This window comes from Ictalurus furcatus, chromosome 21 (assembly GCF_023375685.1).
Source record: "Ictalurus furcatus strain D&B chromosome 21, Billie_1.0, whole genome shotgun sequence".
Taxonomy (NCBI): Eukaryota; Metazoa; Chordata; class Actinopteri; order Siluriformes; family Ictaluridae; genus Ictalurus; species Ictalurus furcatus.
This window is the reverse complement of record NC_071275.1, coordinates 2,140,913-2,166,876: the sequence shown is the minus strand read 5'-3', so window position 1 is coordinate 2,166,876 and position 25,964 is coordinate 2,140,913. Positions and strand designations below refer to the sequence as shown.

Sequence of the window (25,964 nt, the reverse complement as noted above, 5' to 3'; positions counted from 1 at the left end):
TAATTAACCTTAATATAATTAATTGTTAATACGTATTAACAAGTAGGAGCTTCACAAGCCGGTGCACTTAAAGACGCAAAAGCTTCACATTATACTGTCATTATAAGCGGTGGTTAGATCCCAAATTGCTTCCTGTTGAAAGCCTAGTGCACTACGTTTGAAGTCTAGTCCGTTATTTCACACCCTATGTAGTGCGCATGCGTAGGCATCGTGCAGTCATTTGGGTTAAAGCAAAATTACCTTAGCGGGTAATTTCCCATAGTTCTGTGCGTGGCTCTCGCGCTTTTAAGAGGTGTGTGTGTGTGTTGCTAATTCTGGTAAGACATTCATTCATTTTGGAGAGACAAACAAAAAAAAGTTTACTTGCGCTGTCAGAATGTCACTGGATTGGATAAATAACACTGAATTATGTTTATTTGGTTTGTTACGAAACTGAGTTATGCTGAAGTTTCTCTAGCTACCAAGCTAAGTGTGAACAGCTAACTGCTAGCTCGCGTTACCGAGAACAGCATACAGTACGCTAGCCTGCTAGCTAACTAACGTTAGTTAATGTTGCACAGATACCTCAGGGAAATATACAGTCTGTGTAGGATTAGATTTTAATGTAGAATCTGCTGAGGTATCCGTGAGAACCTGCAAACTAGTACTTCATACAATACATAAATATGACAATAAGGCGTTTTAATAACTTGAATAAAACAGCGTTGGTGTTCCTAATAAAGTGGTCTGTTAGTATATGTTTGTATAATATCCTCTGTTATCCTCTGTCATGTTCAAATCGGAAGTCCGCTACTTGGCTAGGCAGCATGTTCACACTCCTAAAGACAATGACTTTTACATTTGAAAGCTCTCTGCCCTTGGCAGCGCTTTATTTTCATTCAATTTGAAGGTTGTATTTACATGTAGTGAAGTTCGGATCATTTTACTGACTCGGATCTTTCAGTCTCGTTCAGCAAAATTAACGATTCTTTTTTCGAGTCATTCATTTCAGCAGAATATAATTAAAATCTCTCTCTGTCCGTATGTCTTTCTGTCTCTCTTTCTGTCTGTCTATCTCTTCATCTGTCTGTCTCTCTCTCTCACTCTCTCTGTCCCTCTCTGTTTCTGTCTCTCTCTGTTTCTGTCTCTGTCTCCATCACTCTCTCTCTTTCTGGCCCTCTGTCTCTCTTTCTGGTTCTCTCACTCTCTCTTTCTGTCTATCTCTCTGGCTGTCTCGCTCTCTTTCACTGTCTCTCTCTGGCTGTCTTTCTCTCTTTCTGTCTCTCTCTCTCTTTCTGTCTCTCTCTGTTTCTGTCCCTGTCTCCCTCACTCTCTCTCTTTCTGGCTCTCTCTCTGTCTGTCTGTCTCTCTTTCTGTCTCTCTCACTCTCTCTTTCTGTCTATCTCTCTGTCTGTCTCTCTCTTTCACTGTCTCTCTCTGGCTGTCTCTCCCCGTCTGTCTCTCTCTGTCTTTCTGTCTCTCTCTGTTTCTGTCCCCGTCTCCCTCACTCTCTCTCTTTCTGGCTCTCTCTCTGTCTGTCTGTCTCTCTTTCTGTCTCTCTCACTCTCTCTTTCTGTCTATCTCTCTGTCTGTCTCTCTCTCTCTCTCTTTCACTGTCTCTCTCTGGCTGTCTCTGTCTGTCTCTCTCTCTTTGTGTCTGTCTCTCTTTCTGTCTCTCTCACTCTGTCTCTCTCTCTTTCTGTCTCTCTCTCACTGTCTCTCTATCTGTCCCTCTCTACATGTCTCTGTCTGTCTCTTTTTGTCTGTCTGTCTGTCTCACTGTCTCTCTTTCTGTCTACCTCTTTCTGTCTGTCTGTCTCTCTTTCACTGTCTCTCTCTGGCTGTCTCTCTCGGTCTCTCTCTCTCGGTCTCTTTCTGTCTCTCTCTCTACCTGTCTCTCTCTCTCTCTCTCTCCGGTAACGAATCACTCTCTTAAGACAACTCGTTCCTGAGTCATAGTAAAGATTCGTTCAAAGTGGACGAATCATTCATGAAGGACACATCATTAATTACATGTACCCTTTTGGTATGTCATTGAAACCGTTCATGTTCTGTCTTGTTACTTTTGCTCAGAAACGTCTCATATCACAAAGATGTATCGTCCTAAACCGACTCTGAAAGACAGACAGCACTTGTATAACCTGATCATCAGCCAGCTGCTTTATGACGGTTACACCAACATCGCCAACAGCCTCATAAGCGAAGTGAAGCCGCCGAGTGTGGTGTCTCCATCTGAGCAGCTTATGCAGCTCGCCAAGATCGGTAAGATACCTCCAGTGAAGACTGATCTTCTGCTGGGAGGAAACAAACACCACCACCACCACAGTTACTTCTGCTATGCTGCAATATTTCATTGGCAACCAGTTAATTTTATAATAGATTTTTAGAGATGCACTAAAATAAAAAATTTACAAGTGAAATGAAATTCAGGACACAATAAGAAATAAATAACTGCAAGGTAATAAGAAAGCACATTATAATTGAGAAGTCAATAAAACAATGAATATAATATAAAAAGCTTTAGCACCACCAGGTTGGGTTCTTGTGCAAAACCATTAACACGTTCTTCTTTCTCAATTGTAAGTCACTTTGGATTAAAGCGTTAGCCAAATGAGCAAATGTACACTTTATGCTCAAGAGTTTGTTGACACCTGGCCATCACACCCATATGTGGGCCTTCCCCAAATTGTCTTTGTATGCTGTAGTGTTATAATTTTCCCAACCTGGGGCCCAAACCTGTTCCAGCATGGCAGTGCCCCTGTGCACAAAGTGAGGTCGATGAAAACATGGTTTGCCATGGTACGAGGAGCAGAAGAACTCCTGCACAGAGCCCTGAACACCAACTGCACCCCGTTCCTCCTCGCCAAACATCAGCGCCCGACCTCACTAATTCTCTTTTGGCTGAATGGGCACAAACCACGCTCCAAAATCTAGTAGAAGTGTGGAGGTTAATATAACAGCAAAGTGGGGCACTAAATCTAGAAATGGGTGTGATGGTCAGGTGTCCACAAACTTTTGACCATATCTTATAGTATAAATGTAAATGGTTAGCTTGTCGACTATGATTTGTGTGATTGCAGGAATGGAGAATGATGACAGCGCAGTGCAGTATGCTATCGGACGCTCAGACACGGTGGCTCCCGGTGTGGGCATCGACCTGGAGTTCGATGCTGACGTGCAGACCATGTCTCCGGAGGCCTCGGAGTACGAGACGTGTTATGTGACCTCACACAAAGGGCCGTGTCGCGTGGCCACGTACAGCCGAGACGGACAGCTCATTGCCACCGGCTCTGCAGACGCCTCCATTAAAATCCTGGACACAGAACGTATGCTGGCCAAGAGCGCAATGCCCCTGGAGGTGAGCACAAACGATGTTCAACACAAATGATTAAGCAATCTGGGAAATGGCATTTTTTTTAGTCTACAGAAAGTGCTGAGAAGATTGTTTGGAATTATTGTGATGAATTATTGTTATCGGAGGAAAATTGTTTTGACTTATTATGATGTCCACTGGCAGTACTGTGCATGTCTTAACACAGAAATTGCCATAGCAAATCTCAAGATGTGATGATCAGTGCGACTGTGATTTGTAATATTTCTACGTGTATACGTTTGTTTGAACGGCAGCAACAACGTACATCTAAATGAAGTGTTTTATTAGCTCCTTTTCAGGCTTCCACCTCTGTGTCAAAATGCTAAAGAGGAGGAGTCATTTCAGGCTTGTAACTCTGACCTTTTCAGGTGATGATGAACGAGACAGCACAGCAGAACATGGAGAATCACCCGGTTATCCGAACCCTGTATGACCATGTTGATGAGGTCACATGCCTGGCCTTCCACCCCACCGAGCAGATCCTGGCCTCGGGATCCCGCGATTACACACTCAAACTGTTTGACTACTCCAAGCCCTCAGCAAAAAGAGCTTTCAAACACATCCAGGTACTGCTTTCTAGGAGTTACAATATGTATGTATGTATCAGGGGTGGACAATATCAACAACACTAACCCCATCTTTTTTTTTTTTAGTCAATTTAGGTTTCCGGGCAGATTAGGAGAGTACATTAGAGCTTTTCCTTGATGTTTTTTTTTCACCACAGGTGTATTCTGGGCTATATTTTGCCAAGAGCTGATCAAAAATCTTTTAGCATGAATACCTTAGGAAAGAATACACTCTCTCTCTCTCTCTCTCTCTCTCACACACTCATTCACTCAGAACAGTACGGGTCATTAAAATGAGGTCAAGATCAACTTGAACACAATGGTACTGAGCAAACTGTACGTGATCGTAAAGCACTAAAAGTAATGTATAAATAAACGGGAAAATAAACCTCTAAGTGTTCTTGTTGGGTGGAGGTTTGTAACTTCTTTTTCCTCAACAGGAAGCAGAAATGCTGCGCTCCATCTCCTTCCACCCATCAGGAGATTACTTGCTGGTGGGCACACAGCATCCAACACTGCGCCTTTACGACGTCAATACATTCCAGTGTTTTGTGTCTTGCAACCCTCTGGATCAGCACACGGATGCCATCTGCAGCGTGAGCTACAACCCAGGAGCCAACACCTATGTCACGTGCAGCAAGGACGGCAGCATCAAGCTGTGGGACGGCGTCTCCAACCGATGCGTGTCCACATTCGATAAGGCACATGATGGGGCTGAGGTCTGCTCGGCAGTCTTCTCCAAAAACTCAAAGTACATTCTTTCCAGTGGCAAGGACTCTGTGGCCAAGCTGTGGGAGATCTCCACTGGTCGCACACTGGTCAAATACACCGGTAAGATTTCGATCGATTACAGCATGTGTCAGCACTGTAGTATTGTCAGACTTTTTTTGAGGAATAGTGATCAAGAAGTTGGACTTTATGAAAAATAAAAAAAACAACAAAAAGTTGCTGAACAGAAACTGCTCTGAAAGTATTGGAACAGCAAGGCCGATTCTATTGTTTTCGCTATACACTGAAGACATTTGGGTTTGTGATCAAAAGATGAATGAGACACAACAGATGAGAATTTCAGCTATCATTTCCTCGTATTTACATCTAGATGTGTTAACGAGCTTAAAACATGGCACCTTTTGTTTGAACCCACCCATTTTGTCAACTGATCAAAAAATATTGGAACGCGATTGGTGCTTCTTGCTGCCCAGGTGAGCCCTGTTAAATTGATTCTTTAAAGAATTAATTGCACTGAATGGTTTGACTCTTGTTTTGAGATATAGGTTTCGCCTGAAGACTCCATTTGTTGTTATAAAGGATAAACCAATATGAAGACGAGAGAGCTGTGTATGGGAGAAACGCAAGACACGAAGCTTAGAGAAGATGGAAAATTTAATTTAATAATTTTCTGATCCCCCAAATTCTGATTCCCACCCCTGGAATATGCCTGTTTTAATCGGAAATTTGTACACCTGTGAAATCCATTGAAAGGAGATATATGCACATGCTCAGTCCATAAGGAATTGGGAGTGCTAACAGATGCTTAGCTGTAGGTTAGGTGTTTAGGAATGCCAACTCAGGCATACTTACAACAACCACGTACACAGGAAAATTCAGATGCAAGTACGCATATAAACATCGTATTCGGAATATGGCTGCAACCTTAAATGGAAATCGATGTGTGTGTAAACGTAGTCATTTTAAGAGCTGTGAAGAAAAACCCCAAAACAGCAGTTAGTGACATCACCAGCAGCTTCACAGGGCAGGTTTAAAGGTATCGCAATCCACCATTCAAATAAGACTACAAGTGCAGAAATATAAAGGCCATACCACAAGATGCAGACCACTCATCAGCAGCAAAAATCAGAAAGCCAGATTGGAATTCACAAAGAAATACAGAGATGAGCCGCAAAAGTTCTGGAACCAGGATTAACCTCCAACAAAGTGAACGAAAGGCTGAAGTGTGGAGAAAGAAAGGATCTGCTCATGATCCAAAACATAGAAGGTTATTAGTCAAGCATGGTGGAGGTAGTGTCATGGTTTGGGCTTGCACGACTGCTTCTGGAACGGGCTCACTAATCTTTATTGATGATGTACCTCATGATGTAACAGCAGAATGAATTCAGAAGTTTACAGAAACATTCTGTCTGCCAATTTACAGAGAAATGCATTTAAAAATTAAATGGGGGTAAATGGCAGGTTTTAGACTGGCCAAATCAATCACCAGACCTTAACCAAGTTGAGCATGTGAAGGGGGAAACCACCCCGAAACACACAACAATTGAAACAAGCTGCAGTAAACGCCTGGAAAAGCATCACAAAAGAAAAACACAATGGTTTGGTGATGTCAGTGGGTCACCAGCTCATGATGCAGTTATTGCACGCAAGGGATATGCAACCAAATATTAAGTGTTGTATAATGTACTTTAAGACTATCTGTTCCTATACTTTTGCTCACCTAAAAATTGGGTGGTCTGATACAAAGGGTTCAATGTTTTATGTTGTTTAACACATTTAGATGTAGATATCAAGAAATGAAGGTTGATGGGTCATCTCATCTTTTGATCTCAACCCCAAATGACTTCATTGTACCGTGAAAACAATAGAATTGGCCTTGCTGCTCGAGTACTTCCAGATGGGACTGTAGATGATGTAGAAATCAGATATGTATTCAACACAGACATTTAAAGTGTATATTCACTTCTTGTTCCTTTATGGTTTCAAAACCTGTCAGTTAATGTGAATCTCTAGCAGTAGTGAATGTACAGGACTAGACTTGTGTTATGATTTTGGTCTTCAGAGGACTGAGTTGTGAAGCGTCTTGACGTTTATGCTGCCGTATAGTCCAGAGATCATGAGTTTGAATCCCGGTAATGCTGCACCGACCTGTAGCTGGGAGTCCAAGATAGCAAAACTGTCCATGCTCTCTGGGTGGGAAGAATTGCATACATTCTCTCTCTCTCTCTCTCTCTCTCTCCCTCCCTCCCCCTCTTTATCTCTCTCTCTCCCCCCCCCCTCCTGTCAATCACAGTGACACTAGCCAAGTGTGGGTGTCGGTGAGCTCATGAGTGTGTTGAGAGCAGTTAGCCTGACCAAATTAGGAAGAAAATGGTTATTCTGGGTATATGTCAAAAAATCAAATATCACTCATCATAATACTGAAAATCTTCATCATATGCAATATACGCTACTACAATATTTAGGTTTGCGAACATAATGCCTGCAAATCAGTGGTGCACCCAAAAAAAGTTTTTTTTTTTTGTTGCTGTATTAACAGTCAATCTGTATTATAAAAATACTGACAATTCCTGTGATATCTGAGAAAGGTGTATCGTGATGTAAATATCACAATATTAACAACGTCCTCATATCACCAGGTCCTACTACAAACCCAGAGACCTTGCTTTCCTACCAAGACATTTATTCTAATAGTAGTATACTCACGTTTCTTGTGGTGTGTGTGTGTGTGTGTGTGTGTTACAGGAGCAGGACTGAGTGGCCGTCAGACACACCGCACGCAGGGTGTCTTTAACCACACTGAGGACTATGTGCTGTTGCCAGATGAGCGAACGGTCAGTCTGTGCTGTTGGGACTCGCGCACAGCCGAGCGGAAGAACCTGCTCTCACTCGGCCATAATAATATTGTGCGTTGCATCGTGCACTCTCCCACTAACCCGGGCTTCATGACGTGCAGCGATGACTTCCGCGCGCGCTTCTGGTACCGCCGGACCACCACCGACTGAGCCGCCGTCGGGCTGCACATGAGTTTCAGGTCTATGTGTAAAAAATGCTTAGATGTACTGTAAGTGGTTGAGCAGATAATGTGGTCTCAGAGGTATCAGAACTGTAGTTGTTGTGTCTGAACTGCACCTCTAGAGAGCGCTATTGTTCTCCGAGGAACTTGCAGCGGAACTCTTGCATTTTTAAGCTGTCCGTGTCCGATATCTGAGCTTTAATGAAGTTGTTTCCTGTGTGATATGACATGAGTTCTTTGTGAGGGACGAGTGAATTTGTTACTTTTTCAGTTCGTTTGATACATTTGATTTTTTTTTTTTTTTAATAAAAGAAAAATTGTGTCCATTGTAAATCAAACCTCTAGTGAAGCAAATCAATCAAAAGGGGATTAAAGAATTTTGCAAACATAAAACTATATAATATCAGTAACGCGTTCATCCAAACCAATATACGGTAATTTTAGTGGAAATGCAGTGGTGCTTGAAAATTTGTTTGTTATAGAATTTTCTAAATTTCTTCTTGATGTGAAAATCTGATGATGTTTTAGGTCGTAAGTCCTAAAAGTATACGAAGAGAACCATATTAAGCAAATGAGATGAATATTATACTTGGTTATTAATGTATTTATTGAGGAAAATGATCCAGTATTGCATATCTGTGAGTGGCAAAAGTATGTGAACCTTTGCTTTCAGTATCCGGTGTGACCCCCTTGTGCAGCAATAACTGCAACTAAACGTTTGAGGTAACTGTTGATCAGTTCTGCACGTCATCTATGAGCAATTTTAGCCCGTTCCTCAATATGGAACAGCTTTGACTCTGGGATGTTGGCGTGTTTCCTCACATGAACTGCTTGCTTCAGGTTCTTCCACAACATTTCTATTGGATTAAGATCAGGACTTTGACTCGGTCATTCCAAAACATTCACTTTATTCTTCTTTAACCGTTCTCTGTAGAATGACTCGTGTGTTTAGGGTTATTGTCTTACTGCATGACCCACTTTCTCTTGAGATTCAGATCATTGACAGATGTCCTGACATTTTCCTTTAGAATTCGCTGGTATAATTCAGAATTCATTGTTCCATCAATGATGGAAAGCCTTCCTGGCACAGATACAGCAAAACATGATACTGCCACCACCATGTTTCACGGGTGGCATAAGGTTCTTATGCTGGAATGCAGTGTTTTCCTTTCTCCAAATATAACGCTTCTCATTTAAACCAAAAAGTTCTATTTTGGTCTCCTCCGTCCACAAAACATTTTTCCAACAGCCTTCTGGTTCGTCCACGTGATCTTTAGCGAACTGCAGCAATGTTCTTTTGTTCATGCAGACGTGCAGCAATGTTCTTTTTGGAGCGCCGTGGTTTTCTCCTAGCAACCCTGCCATGCACACCATTCTTCTTCAGTGTTGTTCTGATGGTGGACTCATGAACATTAGCATTAGCCAAAGTGAGAGAGGATGTTAGTTGCTTAGAAGTTACCCTGGGTTCCATTGTGACCTCGTGGAATATTACACATCTTGCTCTTGGAGTGATGTTTGTTGGTCTCCACTCCTGAGGAGGTTAATAATGGTCTTAAATTTCCTCCATTTGTACACAATCTGTCTGAATGTGGATTGGTGGAGTCCAAACTCTTTAGAGATGGTTTTGTAACCTTTTCCAGCCTGATGAGCATCAACAACTCTGTAAAAAGAGTTGTTACTATTGTTCCTCAGAAATCTGCTTTGTTTGTGCCATGATACACTCCCTCTAACACGTGTTGAAGATCAGACGTTGATAGATCTCTGTTCTTTAAAGAAAACAAGATGCTCACTCGTACTTTTTTGCCACTCACAAATATGTAATATTGGATTACATTCATTGGGAATATTTATTTTCCTTGATCAGTAAATGACCAAGTATAATATTTTAGTCTCGTTTGTTTAATTGGGTTCTCTTTGTCTACCTTTACGACTTCTTACTTCTGTGAAAATACGACGATGCTTTTAGGTCATATTTATGCAGAGATATAGAAAATTCTAAAGGGTTCATGAGCATTCAAGCACCACTGCATATGAATGTGAAAATATTTTCCTAGGCAGAATATGAGCATCATTTCATGGTCAAATTGAGAGAATGGCCATCATCATGAATCGACATAGCTCCAGTGTTGAGGTGTTTTAATATTTACCGTGAACATGTTAGTTAGAATCTACCTTGAAATTCCCATCTGCAGCTGTGGAAGCTGTAATAACTGGATATCATGCCGACTTCAGTCGACTCAAAGATCAAATTAAAACCATCTTTTTGTTGTAATTACATGAAAAGCATGTGCTATTTGGTTTGTCTGTGGCCTAAAAAAAAAAAAAAAAAAAGAATTCTGGAATATGAAACTGACTTTTACCATTCTTGCTGATACCATTCTTCTCTCACTAAGCACGCAAGGCTTCGTGCATATCTAACAACATGGTTTGTGGCTTGTTGCTCTGTGCGGCCTATTGCTTGGAACAGTTTTGGTCATTCTGATTCATTCTGATGAGCTAAAACCATGGCACGAATACTATGTGGTTGGCCTCTTTACAAGGTGTATGAACTTTCAACAGCAGCCACTCAAATTAGACAGATTATTTTGTTAGCTGCGTGCCTATAATGCAGTGTATGGTGAAAGTAGGTCTGTCAAAATATATATACACACAGTATGTCACAAAAGTGAGTACACCCCTCACATTTTTGTAAATATTTGATGATATCTTTTGATGTGACAACACTGAAGAAATGACACTTTGCTACAATGTAAAGTAGTGAGTGTACAGCTTGTGTAACAGTGTAAATTTGCTGTCCCTCAAAATAACTCAACACACAGCCATTAATGTCTAAACCGCTGGCAACAAAAGTGAGTACACCCCTAAGTGAAAATGTCCAAATTGGGCCCAATTAGCCATTATCCCTCCCCGGTGTCATGTGACTTGTTAGTGTTACAAGGTCTCAGGTGTGAATGGGGAGCAGGTGTGTTAAATTTGGTGTCATCGCTCTCACACTCCCTCATACTGGTCACTGGAAGTTCAACATGGCATCTCATGGCAAAGAACTCTCTGAGGATCTGAAAAAAAGAATCGTTGCTCTACATAAAGATGTTCTAGGCTATAAGAAGATTGCCAAGACCCTGACACTGAGCTGCAGCACGGTGGCCAAGACCATACAGAGGTTTAACAGGACAGATTCCACTCGGAACAGGCCTCGCCATGGTCCACCAAAGAAGCTGAGTGCACGTGCTCAGCATCATATCCAGAGGTTGTCTTTGGGAAATAGACGTATGAGTGCTGCCAGCATTGCTGCAGAGGTTGAACTAAGGACATGGATTACTGGAACCATGTCCTGTGGTCTGATGAGAGCAAGATAAACTTATTTGGTTCAGATGGTGTCAAGCGTGTGCGGCGGCAACCAGGTGAGGAGCACAAAGACAAGTGTGTCTTGCCTACAGTCAAGCATGGTGCTGGGAGTGTCATGGTCTGGGGCTGCATGAGTGCTGCCGGCACTGGGGAGCTACAGTTCACTGAGGGAACCATGAATGCCAACATGTACTGTGACATACTGAAGCAGAGCATGATCCCCTCCCTTCGGAGACTGGGCCGCAGGGCAGTATTACAGCATGATAACGACCCCAAACACACCTCCAAGACGACCACTGCCTTGCTAAAGAAGCTGAGGGTGAAGGTGATGGACTGGCCAAGCATGTCTCCAGACCTAAACCCTATTGAGCATCTGTGGGGCATCCTCAAATGGAAGGTGGAGGAGCACAAGGTCTCTAACATCCATCAGCTCCGTGATGTCGTCATGGAGGAGTGGAAGAGGACTCCAGTGGCAACCTGTGAAGCTCTGATGAACTCCATGCCCAAGAGGGTTAAGGCAGTGCTGGAAAATAATGGTGGCCACACAAAATATTGACACTTTGAGCCCAATTTGGACATTTTCACTTAGGGGTGTACTCACTTTTGTTGCCAGCGGTTTAGACATTAATGGCTGTGTGTTGAGTTATTTTGAGGGACAGCAAATTTACACTGTTACACAAGCTGTACACTCACTACTTTACATTGTAGCAAAGTGTCATTTCTTCAGTGTCGTCACATGAAAAGATATAATCAAATATTTACAAAAATGTGAGGGGTGTACTCACTTATGTGAGATACTGTAAATACAGCTTGCACAGAAGTAGAATATATCGATATATAAACTTTGTAATCCAGATGTTTTAGGGAGTACTTATGCTAAATTTCAGCATTGTAAAATGGTAAATCGTTACAAATCTTTCTGCTGCTTCTGAAATATAATTCTAGATGTAATAAAAACAGATGGGGTGTGCTGTTATAGGAAAATACACGAAGCGCTGTCACTGCTACCTGCCTGGAGTTGATTATTTTCCAATAAGAGCATGTCCCAAGGTATTTTATTCTTTCATGCCACAGCAATTTACCAACAATTACAATTGTATATTTATTAAAACACGACACACTTTTTTTCATTTGTAGTTCCATTTAATGTTGTGTAACCTCCAGTTCCGTACATTATAGCAGCTATGAGCAGTTATTTCCTCTCTGACCAGTATCTCTTTTCTCTCTGTCGGAGTTAAAGAGACATGTTACTGAGAAAGCAGAAATTGCAACCTCCTTTGTCATGATGACTTTCCCATGGTGGAAAATTTACTGACTGTTACAGAGTGGTGACACCGGTGACTCATTTTATAATTGTTAACTATCTAACAGAACGCTTTCGGTTTCAGCACAGGTTTATCCAAACAAAAATATATTTATTAAATATAGGTGTGCAACAATTATTGGCACCCTTGTGAATTCATATGAGAAACATATTTGAATATATTCAAATTGATATTTTACATTTTTTAGTACACCTGGGTGACTAGGAACAGGAAATTGTACAACCATGACTTCCTGTTTCACAGGGGTATAATTATGAGGCAAGATATAGGCCAAATTCCCTTAGTCATTCATAACAATGGGTAAGACCAAGACCATAGCTGTGATGTGCGGCAAAAGGTTGTTGAGCTTCACAAAATTTGACGTGGCTATAAGAAAATAGCACAAGCGTTGAAAATGTCCATTTCCACCATCAGGGCAATAATTAAGAAGTTCCAGTCCACTGGAAATGTTATGAATCGACCTGGAATTGGACGTGTGTCTATATTGTCTTAACGCACTGTGAAGAGGACGGTTCGAGTGGATAAAAATCTCCAAGGATCACAGCTGGAGAATTGCAGAAGTTAGTTGTGTCTTGGGGTCAGAAAGTCTCCAAAACTACAATCCGAAGTCACCTACATCACCACAAGTTGTTTGGAAGGGTTTCAAGAAAAAGGCCTCTACTCTCATCCAAATACAAACTCGAGCGTGTTCAGTTTGTCAGACACTACTGGAACTTCAAATGGGATCGGGTTCTGTGGGCAGATGAAACCAGAATAGAGCTTTTTGGTAATAAACACCAGAGGTGGTTTTGGAGCACACAGAGAGGTAGCCATATGGAAAAGTACCTCATGCTCACGGTTAAATATGGAGGGGGATCTTTAATGTTTTGAGGCTGTTTTTCTGCCAGAAAGCATAAAATGTGCTGTGGTTAGATCTTCCAGCAGGACAACGATGCAAATCATACATCAAAATCAACACAAAAATGGTTTACTGACCACAAAATCAAGGTCCTGCCATGACCATCCCAGTCCCCTGACCTGAACCCATAGAAAACCTGTGGGGTGAACTGAAGAGGAGAGTCCACCAGCGTGGACCTCGAATTCTGAAGGATCTGGAGAGATTCTGTATGGAGGAACGCTCTCAGATCCCTCGCCAGGTATTCTCCAACCTCATCAGGCATTATAGGAGAAGACTCAGAGCTGTTATCTTGGCAAAGGGAGGTAGCGCAAAGTATTGACTAAAAGGGTGCCAATAATTGTTGCACACTTATATTTAACAAATATATTTTTTTGGATAAACCCTATTTTTGTTTTCAATTGTTTGATATCCATGAGAGCAGAGTATTTTTGTTAATGTTTTTAACAAAAGATCAAAAGGTTAAACAATAGAGACGATTTTTCACAGCCTTCTATGCTCATATTTACCAAGGGTGCCAATATTAGTGGTGCCAATATTTGGGCACTGTATGTCTTTTGCATAACAAAAGTTTTTATCTGTTTATTATTAGCGTTAGATTATGTAGAATGTCTGCCATACAAGTCCCTGTGAATTAAGTGTTACTATAAAAACAATAATGTATTCAAACAAGCACATTAATATAAACCTGTGAATTTGAATTAGAGGCAGTTGCTACTGTCCTTCTGGCCAATCAGGTTCAAAAATTCAAAAGCGCTAAGGTGGAAGATCTATTAATAATCCACAAGGTTTACAGGTTCTCAGAGAGAGTGATATAGATCCCCCTCTGAAACTATTGGAACAGCAAGACCCGTTCTTGTTTGTGCTCTTTTACAGTGAAGACATTTGCTTTTGAGATCAAAAGATGAATATGAGACGATAGAACAGAATTTCAGCTTTCTTATTACTAGATGTGTTAAACAACTTGGAACGTGGCACCTTTGGTGGCAAAACCACCCAATTTGTAGGTGAGCAAAAGTATAGGAACAGATAGTCTTAAGGTAAATAACACTTAATATTTGGTTGCATATCCCCTTGCTTGCAAAAATGGCATCAAGCTGTTGTCCCACTGACATCACCACACTGTTGCATTCTTCATTAGTGATGTTTTTCCAGGCTTGTACAGCAGCATCTTCCAGTTGTTGTTTGTTTTGGGGGGTTTCTCCCTTCAGTCTCCTCTTCAGGAGGTGAAATGCATGCTTGGCCAGTCTAAAACCTTTTTTAAAACACTTTTTCCCCCCTGATGAAGTTTATTTCTCTGTAAATTGGCAGACAGAATGTTTCTGTAGATGTCTGAAGTCATTCTGCTGTTACATCATGAGTTAGATCATCAATGAAGATTAGTGAGCCTGTTCCAGAAGCAGCCGTGCAAGCCCAAGCCATGACACTACCTCCACCATGCTTGACCGATGAGCTCGTACCGTCAAGTGAAAAAATAAGTACACCCCAAACTGTTGGCTTTTTTCGGACAAGCAAACATTTGATCCTCTGTGAAACAGTGAATAATTAATGAAGTTGATGTACTTGAACAAAACAACAAGGAAAGATGAGCTTTTTCAATCATTTATTCAACAGAAATATAAATAGATGTGATTTTCTTCTGTGGAAGAAGTTAGTACACCCTTGGCCTCGGAAGCTAGTATTGCCCCCTTTAGTGGAAATAACTTCTTGTAGGCGTTTTGTATAATTGTCCACCAGGCTTGCTGGAATTTTTGACCACTCTTCCATGCGATATTCTTTCAGTTGCGAGATGTTTGAGGGTCTTCTTGCATGTTCTGCCCCCGTTTCAAATCCCCCCACAACATTTCAGTGAGATTCAAATCCGGGCTTTGACTCGGCCATTCCATAACCCTGCATTTCTTCTTTTTGAGCCGTTCCTTGGTGGATTTGTTCGCGTGCTTAGGATCATTATCCTGTTGAAAAGTCCAACTTTTGGTTCAACTTCAGCTTTTGGACAGATGGCAATATCTTAAAGCACTCTTTGATATGATGCAGAATTCATAGCTGCATCAGTGAATGCAAGCTGTCCAGTCCCTGAGGCAGCGAAGGAACCCCAAACCATAACATTTCCACCACTTCTCCAGAAAAGCTGTCTGCTGTCACTGTGGCCAAACAACTCTATCTTTGATTTGTCTGTCCAGAGCACATTATTCCAAAAGGCCTAGTCTTGCTCTAATGTTCTTTTTAGACAGCAAAGGCTTTTTCCTGGCACGCCTCCCATGCAGGTCAAATCTGTGCAATCTCTTTCTGATTGTAGAAGCGTGCACTTTGACAGTAGCAAGACTTACTAGCAGATCCTGTGATGAAATTTTGGGGTTCTTGGAGACTTCTTTTTGCATCAGACAGCTCTTCGGCTGAATTCGCTGGGACGACGAGTCCTGGACCAATTGGTGTTTGAAATCTGCACCATTTGTAGATTATATTTCTTACAGTGAAATGATGTATTTCAAATAATATGGAGATGTTTTTAAATCCCTTGCCAGACTCATAGGCATCCACAACCTTTTTTCTGAAGGCCTTACAGAACTCTTTAGATCTTGGCATGATGACACCACACACCTCAATAACAAAGGGAACACCAGACACTAGATATGAGAGGGGTATAAATAAGACCAATTCCACCTGCTCTCCCTAAGCAGGTTCTAATCACTGGCATCCAATCTTGAACACCTGATACTAATTTTATGGATTTGAAGGTGTGATAAATGTAGGGGTGTACTTACTTTTTCCATGTGACTGCTCTGTTTTTTTCTTTGTTAATTTAAATGCGAAAATTACTAAAAATGTCAATTTTATGTCATTTAAATGTGTATTAATAGGCAGTACTTTAAAGAGGATCAAACGTTTGTCAAAAAAGCCAAAAGTTTGCATGGAGTGTACTTGTTTTTTTTTCTTCACATGAGCAAATCCTTTCTTTCTCCACACATTTCCATCACTTTGGTATATGTGAATCTTGGCTCTAGATTACTTCTGTAACTCATTCCTATATTTCTTTGCGAATTCGAACCTGGCCTCTTGATCCTTTCTGCTCATGTGTGGTTTGCATTTTCTGTTCTGGACTCTAGATATTTCTGCTCTCTAAGTCTTCTTTGAACGGTGGATTGTGATACCTTCACCCCTGCCCTGTGGAGGTTGTTGGTGTTGTCACTGCCTTTTGTTTTTTTGGTTTTTCTTCACAGTTCTCACAAACTGCTGTTATTTTCCTTGGCTGACCTGTTTGATGTCTAGTTGTTAGTACACCAGTGGTTTCTTTCTTCTTCAGGACATTACAAAATTGTTGTATTGGCTATGCCCAATGATTGTGCAATGGCTCTGATAGATCTCTGCTCTTTTCTCAACTTCAAAATGGCTTGCTTTCCTCCCATAGACAGCTCTCTGGTCTTCATGTTGGTTTATTCTTTTTTTTTAAGAAGAAATGCAGTCTTCAAAGGCAGAATCAAGTGCTAAAACCAAGAGTAGACATTCAGAGCTATTCATTATTTAAGCAATCAGTCGAACATGGCACACCTGGGCAGCTGTCAGTCACATGTTCCAATCAGTGGGTTCAAAAAACAAAAGGTGCCAAGTAGTTTAACACATCTAGATGTATCAGCAAATAAAAGTTGAACTTCTTATTTATTTACTCATATTCATCTTTTGAGCCCAAATTTCTTCAGTGTAAAGCAAAATTAATATAATTGGCCTTGCCATTCCAATAATTTTGGAGCTTCACAGTTGTATGTGGTTCTCCCCAAACTGATTCCACAAAGTTGGAAGTACATCATTGTATAAAATGTCTTCGTGTGCTATACGATTACAGTTTCCTTTCACTGGAACTAAGGAGCCAAAACATTTTTCAACATGACGATGCCCCTGTGCACAAAATGAAGTCCAAGAAGACATGGTTTGCTAAGGTTGGAGTGGAAGAACTTGAGTGACCTACACAGAGCCCTGATCTCAACCCCATTGAACACCTTTGGGATGAACTGGAACTCTGACTGTGCACCAGGCCTCCTCACCCATCAGTGCCTGACCTCATCAAAATCTCGTGAAAATGTTCGCAGAAGAGAAGACAACAAACACATATGGGTGTGATTGGTCAGTTTTCCACAAATTTTGGCCATCTAGTGTATCCTAAACCATTTTGGCAAATGTACAACTTTTGTATCATGCAGGTCTGCATCCTAAATATCTGGGAACTGGTTAATATCTGATATCATTCACGTCTTTGGCCTGTGTGTCTGTCTGTCTGTTGCCTTCAGGTTTAATTTAAAAAAAATATAGCATACTTGTAAATGTATTCATAGATAATGGGAATAACTTTCCTAATAATAGTTTCTAGATCCTCATTTGTTATTCTTTTTTTGGATTGCTTTAATGCCCACTGAGTTTTACTCTATAATATATGCTAATGTGTTCTCAGAAACGTAGCGTCTTCAACAGCTTGATTCGGATTTAGTGATGAAACTGGAGTCTCTCTGTATGTCAAGATCTCATGGAGCACTTCATGGAGTAAGATACCTAATTACTGCCACCATTTGCATAATTCAGTATAATTATGCAATATCACATAAGCAAGAGTGTGGTTGGACTGAATATCGAGCCCGGGGGGGGCGGGGGGCTCACAGCCGTGCCGATATTCAGTATAACTGCACTCTTGCTCATGCAATATTCTATAAAATTCTATAAACAAGAAATTAGCCAAAGGTTCTGTTTATTTTTGTTCCGCTAGTGGAAATAGATCCCAAAGAAGCCAGACTCACTTTATAGCACACTGGCTAGCTTACTAGCTAGCTCACGTTGATTTGTACATTCCCATTAAAAGTCCTTCTGATAACATTGGTCCTTTCTTAATTTCATCTTCAATTTATGAGCATTCATATTTTAAGCCATCCATCCATCCATCTTCTATACCGCTTCATCCTTTTCAGGGTCACGAGGAACCTGGAGCCTATCCCAGGGAGCATCGGGCACAAGGCAGGGTACACCCTGGACAGGGTGCCGATCCATATTTTAAGCCGAAAGTTATATTCCTGAAAAGTATCGTTTGCCATGTCTGCTGATGTTGCTAAAACTACTGTAGTAATTGTTTGGAACTAGGAAGTGGAATTTAATATCACGAAGACACACAAGCGGAGTGATATACACAGTGAAATGTCTGTGTGATTATTGATAATATAGGCACTCCTGGAATGCTGCTCGACCAGTCAAATTAGTGGACTGGAACTAACTGTTGTATAAAAAGTTAATAACACAGGCAATTAATGATAGTTTCACTTAAACATATAGGGATGTTAGTTTAACACATTTTAACATATTTTTTCCCTCCAAATAGCGAAAGTGTGCAAAAGTTCTGCAATATACCGTTTCAATATTCTTGGCAATTCATTTTTGGTGAAGCCTCGCATAAGATCAGATAACAGCACTGAGTTTCTGTGATTTGAAGATATGTTATATTTTTAAGTTTGCACACGTTGACTGATTTCTTCAAACAGTCACTGGACTTGTATGGATATCTGCAGCCGTTATCTTGTTGAAAGAGCTACGGGCAAATCTTAAGCTACGAAATTACAGTTCTGGGGAAAAGTATTTTCTTCTGTTTTTGTGTATATCTCATACTAAATAGTTTTCGATCTTCAAATGAAGGCAACCTGAGTAAACACACAATACAGTTTATTTATTTATTTATTTTATTGAAGCAAAAAAAAAAAGGTGTCCAAACCTATCACCAATGTGAAAAACTAATTGAACCCTTAAACTTAAAATCTAGGACTAGGACTTACTCCTATACTTTGGATCATTGTCTTGCTACATAATCCAGTCACGCTTGAGTTTCAGCTTGCTGACTGAAGACCGGACATTCTCCTTGAGGATTTTATGTAGAGAGCAGAATTCATGTTTTCCTCAATTATTACAACACACCATCACACTTCCTCCACCATGCTTGACCGTATAATGATGTTCTTTTTGTGGAATTCTGTGTTTGGTTTACGCCAGATGTAACGGGACCACTGTCTTCCAAACAGTTCCACTTTCGACTCATCAGTCCACAGGACATTCTCCCAAAAGGTTTGAGGATTATCAAGGTGTGTTTTGGCAAAGTTCAGATGAGCCTTGATGTTTATTGCCTAGTTTTCATCTCGCCTCTCTTCCATGAAAACCTTTTTTTTCCCAGTGTCTTTCTGATAGTGAGGTCATGAACAATGACCTTTATTGATGCAAGAGAGGCCTGTAGGTCCTTTGATGTTGTCCTTGCCTCTTTTGTGACTTCCTGGATGAGTCATTGCTGTGCTCTTGGAGGAATGTTGGAAGGTCACGCACTTCTGGGAAGGTTCATTACTGTGCCAACTTTTTCTCTTTGGAGATAATGGCTCTGTCTGTGGTTCTTTGGAGTCCCAGAGCCTTTGAAATCACTTTCTTCATCATCAGTTCTGGAATTTCTTTTAATTTTGGCATAGTGTGTTACTGGGTAAGAACTTTTAACCAACGTCATGCTGTTGAAAAAGTTCTTAAGTGTTTAAGTGTTGATTTGATTGAACAGGGTTTGCAGTAATCAGGTCTGGTTGTGTTTAGTCCAGCTGAACCCCATTATGAATGCAGTTTCATAGACTTGGGGAATCAGTGACTATGGGGGCAAATACATTTTCACACAGGCCCAGTTGGTATTGGAGAACTTTTTTGCTTCAGTAAATAACATTATCATTTAAAAACTGTATTTTGTGTTTACTCAGGTTGCCTTTGTTTTATCTTAGATTTTGTTTTCATTTGTGTAACAATTTAGTATGAGATATACACAAAAACAGAATCAGGATGGGGCAAATACTTTTTCACAGCACTATATGATAACCCCTAGGCCTGCAGCCATACAATATTAATGATCCATCACCAGATTTGAACCCTTTCCCCTTTTGTCTCCAAACATGCTGATGGTGTTCAAAAAAGGCTCCAGAGTTTTGCTAAATAGTATTTTCTTAACTGCACAGATATGATGTAGTGTTGACTGCAAGGGAAATCACAGGATACACCAATTAGCCATAACATTGAAACCTCCTGCCAAAGCCATATCTCCCTGCAGTTCTTGCCTGGTTTCCCTCTGAAGCTAAGCAGGTTTTAGCCTGGCCATTACCTGGATGGGAGACCTCGTGGGGGCTGCTGGAAGTGGTCTTGGTGAGGTCAGAAGGGGGTGCTCTGGGTGGGGCCTAATGCCCCAGTATAGTGACGAGGACACTGCAGTGTAAAAACAGCATGGTCTTTTAGATGAGACGTTAAACTGATGTCCTGACTCTCTGTGGTCATTAAAAATCCCAGGACACTTCTCGTAAAAGAGTAGGGGTATAATTGGCCCCATTGGCCCTTCTCTAGCATGGCCAGTGATAAAGGACATGGCCCCCTAATAATCCCCACCTCTACATCAATCTCTCCTCTCCACTCATAGCTGGTGTGTGGTGGACGTTCTGGCGCACTATGGCTGCTGTTACAGGTGGACGCTACACGCTAGTGGTGGTTGAGGAGATTTCCCCTGCCCTCATACTATGTAAAGCGCTTGAGTGTCTAGAAAAGCGCTATATAAATGTAACTCTAACTAACTAACTAATATTGTGTAGTTCCCGCTTGTGCCACCAAAACAGGTCATGCCCCACTGAGGCATGGACTCCACAAGACCTCTGAAGGTGTGCTGTGGTATCTTCGCACCAAGACGTTAGCAGCAGATCCCTTAAGTCCTGCAAGTTGTGGAGTGAGGCCTCCATGGATCGGACTCGCACATCTCACAGACTCTCGATCGGATTGAGATCTGGGGAATTCGGAGCCCAAGTCAACACCTTGAACTCTTTATCATGTTTCTCTTCCTCAAACCATTCCTGAAAAATGTTTGCAGTGTGGCAGCATTATCCTGCTGAAAAAGGCCACTGATATTAGGAAATTCTGTTGCAATGAAGGGGTTGTATTTAGTCTGCAACAGTGTTTAGGTAGGTGGTACATGTCAAAGTTATATCCACATGACTGCCAGGACCCAAGGTTTCCCAGTAGAACATTGCCCAGAGCATCACACTTGCTCCACTGGCATCCATCAGTGAGACTTGGGCGCCCATGACCCTGTCACCGGTTCACTGGTTGTCCTTCCTTGGACCACTTTTGGTAGGTACTAACCACTGCATACCTTGAACATCCCACAAGACCTGCCATTTTGGAGATGCTCTGACCCAGTTGTCCATCACAATTTGGCCCTTGTCAAAGCTGCTCAGATCTTTATAATATTATAAACTATAATAACTTTGAGAACTGACTGTTCACTTGCTGCCTAATATACCCCACCCCTTGACAGGTGACACTGTAATGAGATAATCAGTGTTATTCAGGTCACCTATCAGTAGTTTTAATGTTATGGATGGTCCCTGTATAGTAAAGGTGTAATAGCCAATTTTTTTCTTCATATTAAAAAATATGGATAACATGACAAAAACAAAAACAGTTTAAACCACGGTCTGGATTTCAGGCTGAAATTGGCAATCATGCAGTACAGCCAGATAATTCTCCTGCGATCATAAAACCATGCTGTGCTTCAAAAGATCTTAGCAAAGAAATTCAGTGAAACCAGAATAAATACTGGCAGTACTTTAACAAGATGGAATAATCAATTATTGGTGAAGGAGATAAAGCTGGACACAGGATTATCGACATTGCTCCTGGGCAGGTCTGTAAACGCAATCTGTATAAACCCTTTTGAACTGTTTGAATGGCCAGCTTTACATGAGTAGAGCTTTATTACAAAGAAAAACACACAGTGAAGGCATATGTGAACATCCTCATAAATCATCATGAGATGAATTTTGCTTATAGTGTTGTAATTTGGCTTTCAGCTGAATGTCGGTGAAATGCTTGGGAGTGATGTCATGACAGTTCTCACTAATGCTAACTCTAGATAGCATGCTAATTCTAATTGAACCAGTGGAGTGTCTGGGAACAGAACTACTATGTACTTGTTAACTCCACCTACTTAACCGTTAGCCTACTTATCCATAATCTTGCCAAATTGTGACAAATCTTGCTTAATGCACCTTAAATGCACTTATTCTAGTATTTTATAGTTTCTATAGTAGCAGCTGATTCATCGGGACTCATATGCTATATTACATAATCACATAATAATCACTTTTACAATAGATCCCTTTGGTATTTGTAAACAAAAAGAGACGTACACGTATGCTCACTGCAAAAGTTAGTGCACTACTACTACGACTACTATTACTACCGGGGCACTAATTGTTTATAATCCGATTTTAAAAAAATTCAAGACGAGTCAGGCTGCCCAAAAGTGTCCATGAAAACTGAAGAAATAGCTTACACTATAACTTTGAAGATATCAAGAAAGAACCCATCATTATATCTTCAATGTGAGTGTTTATCACTTTAGTTTTCTGTAGGATTTGGGGGACCTGAATCCTCGGTTTTTGATGCCATTCAATATGCACCCTCCATCTTTGTGAAGAGAAATTCAAAAACTCCATTAGAAGCTCAAAGGGGCTTTAGAGCAGTGTCCGGAGAGAAATATACAGACACCCCCGTCCAATACAATAAATAAATATAAATGTGAAGCTTACCTAAAGGCATGGTTCATGAAGATGCTGCACGTCTTTTTTCCACACCGATCTGACTGAATAGCGCCCCCTAACACATAATCAGCTCTCTGATTAAAAAAGCGCACCAGAGGATGTACTGTCTGTTGCAGCTGGAGAAGTTCAACCTACCAAAAACAACGATGGTGCACTTCTACACCTCATCACTGAGTCCATGCTCACCTCCTCAATCACCAGCTGGTACGCTGCTGCCATTGCCAAGGACAAGGGCAGACTTCAGCCTGTCATTCACTCTGTTGAGAAGGTGATTGGCTGCAATCTGCCTGAAGCGGGAAGTTAAGATTGTGGCTGACCCCTCTCTCCCTGGACACAAACTTTTCAAGGCACTCCCCTCTGGCAGGAGGCTGCGGTCCATCAAGACCAAAACCTCACGCCACAAAAACAGTCTCTATCCATCCGCAACTGTCCTCATCAACAATACTCAAGACCCACCATGGTCTCTTATCCACCTCTATGGACACTACATTAACAAACAATCACACAACACTGTTTCATAAGCATTACATTAACACACACAACTCAAACTCTGAGCATTTGCACTGGCCCACTTTTGCACATCCTGCACTAATATACAGTTAATATCTTTATTTTTATTAAACCTAAATCTTTATTATTTACATTTATGCTGATCATTTTCTTAGCTTTATCAGTTTTTTAATGCTTCTCATTTCTTCTCTCTTGTTTATCTTATTAATATTATTTTATTTCTTGTATTTTACAGTTATTGATAAGCACTAGTACACCAAGACAAATTCCTTGTACATGTAAACCCACAGTCCTTGGCAATAAAGGTGATTTTGATTCTGATACTAATATAACAGCATGGTCCTGCAGACCACAATACACCTGCGTTGTCACTTGACTATAGAGTTGATTTTTTTGCAGGGCAGTGTGGGCTGTTAGAGGTGCTGAGAGTGCTGTGTGGTGAAATAGTATGCATACCAGGTGACCTACATAAACTGGAACAAATAATCTTCTTGACATGAACATATGATGATGATGATGATGATGATGATATTTATGGTAATAATTAATAAGGCCCCACTGCTTCAGAGGATGTCTCCTGTAGTTGCAGATCATCATCTTTCAAGAAAAGGAAACTTGTGTGGGCTAAAGATATTCTTGGTTTACTATTTTGGTAGTGTGGGAGTCTTGATCTTGGGTGCAGTCAACATGTCTGGTGGGCATCGTTTATAATCAAGACAACGAAATATAATATTTGTATCATAATGAAGAACTAAATGTCATTTTACTTTTCATTTCTGCACAGCCACAGTGGGGTAGTGTTTCTGTAGCTATTCAGGTTGACATGTAAATTCTATTTGTTTGTTTGGGTTTTTTTTTTTTTTATCCAAGTCAAGGGTTTCAGGGACGTTTTCTACCTGAAGTTCTAAGGCTATTTCATTGTTAACTTATTTAATGTATATTCTATTAAGTAACACCAATAACCTAGGCGCTAAAATTAGAATAAGATGTTTCTAGGATAAAGAAGAGCTGACAGAAACTATATTAAGTACAACCCCAATTCCAAAAAAGTTGGGACACTCTATAAAATGTCAATAAAAACAGAATGCAATGATTTGCGAATCTTATAAACGCATGTGTTCTTCACAATGGAACATAGAAAAGACATCAAACGTTTAAATGGAGGAAATGTACCGTTTTAAGGAGAAAATAAGGTAATTTTGAATTTGCTGGCTGAAATACGTCTCGAAGCTGGGACGGGAGCAACAAAAGGTGGCAAAAGTAAGTGTTACTAAAAAGAAACAGATGTGCAAGCTTAAATCCAGATTCCATCCCATCTTTACTTCTGAGAAACTCTGCTTCTCTAAGATCCTCTTTTTATACCCAATCACGTTACTGACCTGTTGCCAATTAACCTAATTAGTTGCAAAATATTCCTCCAGCTGTTTCTTTTTAGTAACACTTACTTTTCCAGCCTTTCATTGCCCCGTCCCAACTTTTTGTGATGTGTTGCGACTGGAGCCTATCCCTGGAAGCATCGGGCACAAGGCGGGGTACACCCTGGACAGGGTGCCGATACAAACATTATTTTTAGTTTCAGGTTCACGTGGTCTGAATGAAGCGAGGCAGTGGACCATATTTGGCTCACTGCTGACTTTTGGCTTGCAAATGGCAAATGCTATTTCTCAGCTTAACTTTATTGGTGAACAAATACAATGGTCTCAGTTGATCCTAAATGTTTATTTCACAGTGAAATAGAATGTTTAACCAAGAAAAATGGAGATTTGAAATTATTAGCTGCACAGTTATCAGGCAACTACATTTCAAATATTTTTGTCACTTGTTTGACAAATAACTAACATACAATAGCATATAACAATTAACAAAAACAATTTTGACCCTTCAAAACTATTCAGTGATGAATATAGCCACCATGAGACTTCTACCCATTGAATCAATCTGTCAGTTTTTTTCATGATAAATTTGATCTAAGGTAGTCACCACAGCCTACCAAATGCTGTTCAAAGAGGTGAATTGTTTTCCCTCATTGTAAATCTTCTGTTTGAGAATGGCCCAGAAGGTCTCAGTAGGATTTAAGTCAGGTGAGGTAGGAGACCAGGTCATCATTGATGCCTCGGCTGACTAGCCAAGCCGTGGTGTACCTCCATGCATTGTCCTGCATAAAGGTCATGGCCTTCTTGAATGTTGCTGACTTCTTCCTGTACCACATCTTAAAGAAACTGTCTTCTAGAACCTTGCAGTAGGTTTGGGAGTTGATTTTCAGTCCATTTTTTTTTTTTTTTTTGGACCCAAAAAGGTCCAACTAGCTCATCATTAATAATAACCAGCCCACAGCAGTACCCCTCCACTCAAACTGGTACTCTGTGTCCATTAGTGATCCACACACGGGCCCACCCATCTGGGCCATCTAGAGTCACTGTTCTTTCATCTGTCCATAGAACCTTTGAGAAATTGCTCTTCTGGTATTTCTTGGCCCTGTCATGACACTTAAGCTTGTGAGACTTATTCAGTGGTGGTCATGTTTCAGCCTTCTTTACCTTAGCCATGTGTCTGAGCACCTGACACCTTGTACATCCGGACACTCCTGGAAGGTTGCA

General features: G+C 40.8%; 1 protein-coding gene across 1 annotated transcript; it reads left to right on the top strand.

The window, feature by feature from the left end:
* The first annotated feature begins 264 nt into the window (after window positions 1–264).
* On the top strand, window positions 265–8,786 carry cstf1 (cleavage stimulation factor, 3' pre-RNA, subunit 1). Its single transcript, XM_053653482.1, has 6 exons — window positions 265–317; window positions 2,053–2,241; window positions 3,060–3,337; window positions 3,721–3,918; window positions 4,359–4,749; window positions 7,393–8,786. The coding sequence occupies exons 2-6, from the start codon at window positions 2,073–2,075 to the stop codon at window positions 7,650–7,652; spliced, it is 1,296 nt and encodes a 431-aa protein (XP_053509457.1). The 5' UTR covers window positions 265–317; window positions 2,053–2,072; the 3' UTR covers window positions 7,653–8,786.
* The last annotated feature ends 17,178 nt before the right edge of the window (window positions 8,787–25,964 follow it).

Bases quoted from the DNA above. Each gene is read 5' to 3' on its own strand.
- cstf1 (XM_053653482.1), top strand. From the start codon at position 2,073: ATGTATCGTCCTAAACCGACTCTGAAAGACAGACAGCACTTGTATAAC. The intron at 3,338-3,720 runs GTGAGCACAAAC...TGACCTTTTCAG, and splicing joins AGAGCGCAATGCCCCTGGAG to GTGATGATGAACGAGACAGC. The intron at 3,919-4,358 runs GTACTGCTTTCT...TTTCCTCAACAG, and splicing joins GAGCTTTCAAACACATCCAG to GAAGCAGAAATGCTGCGCTC.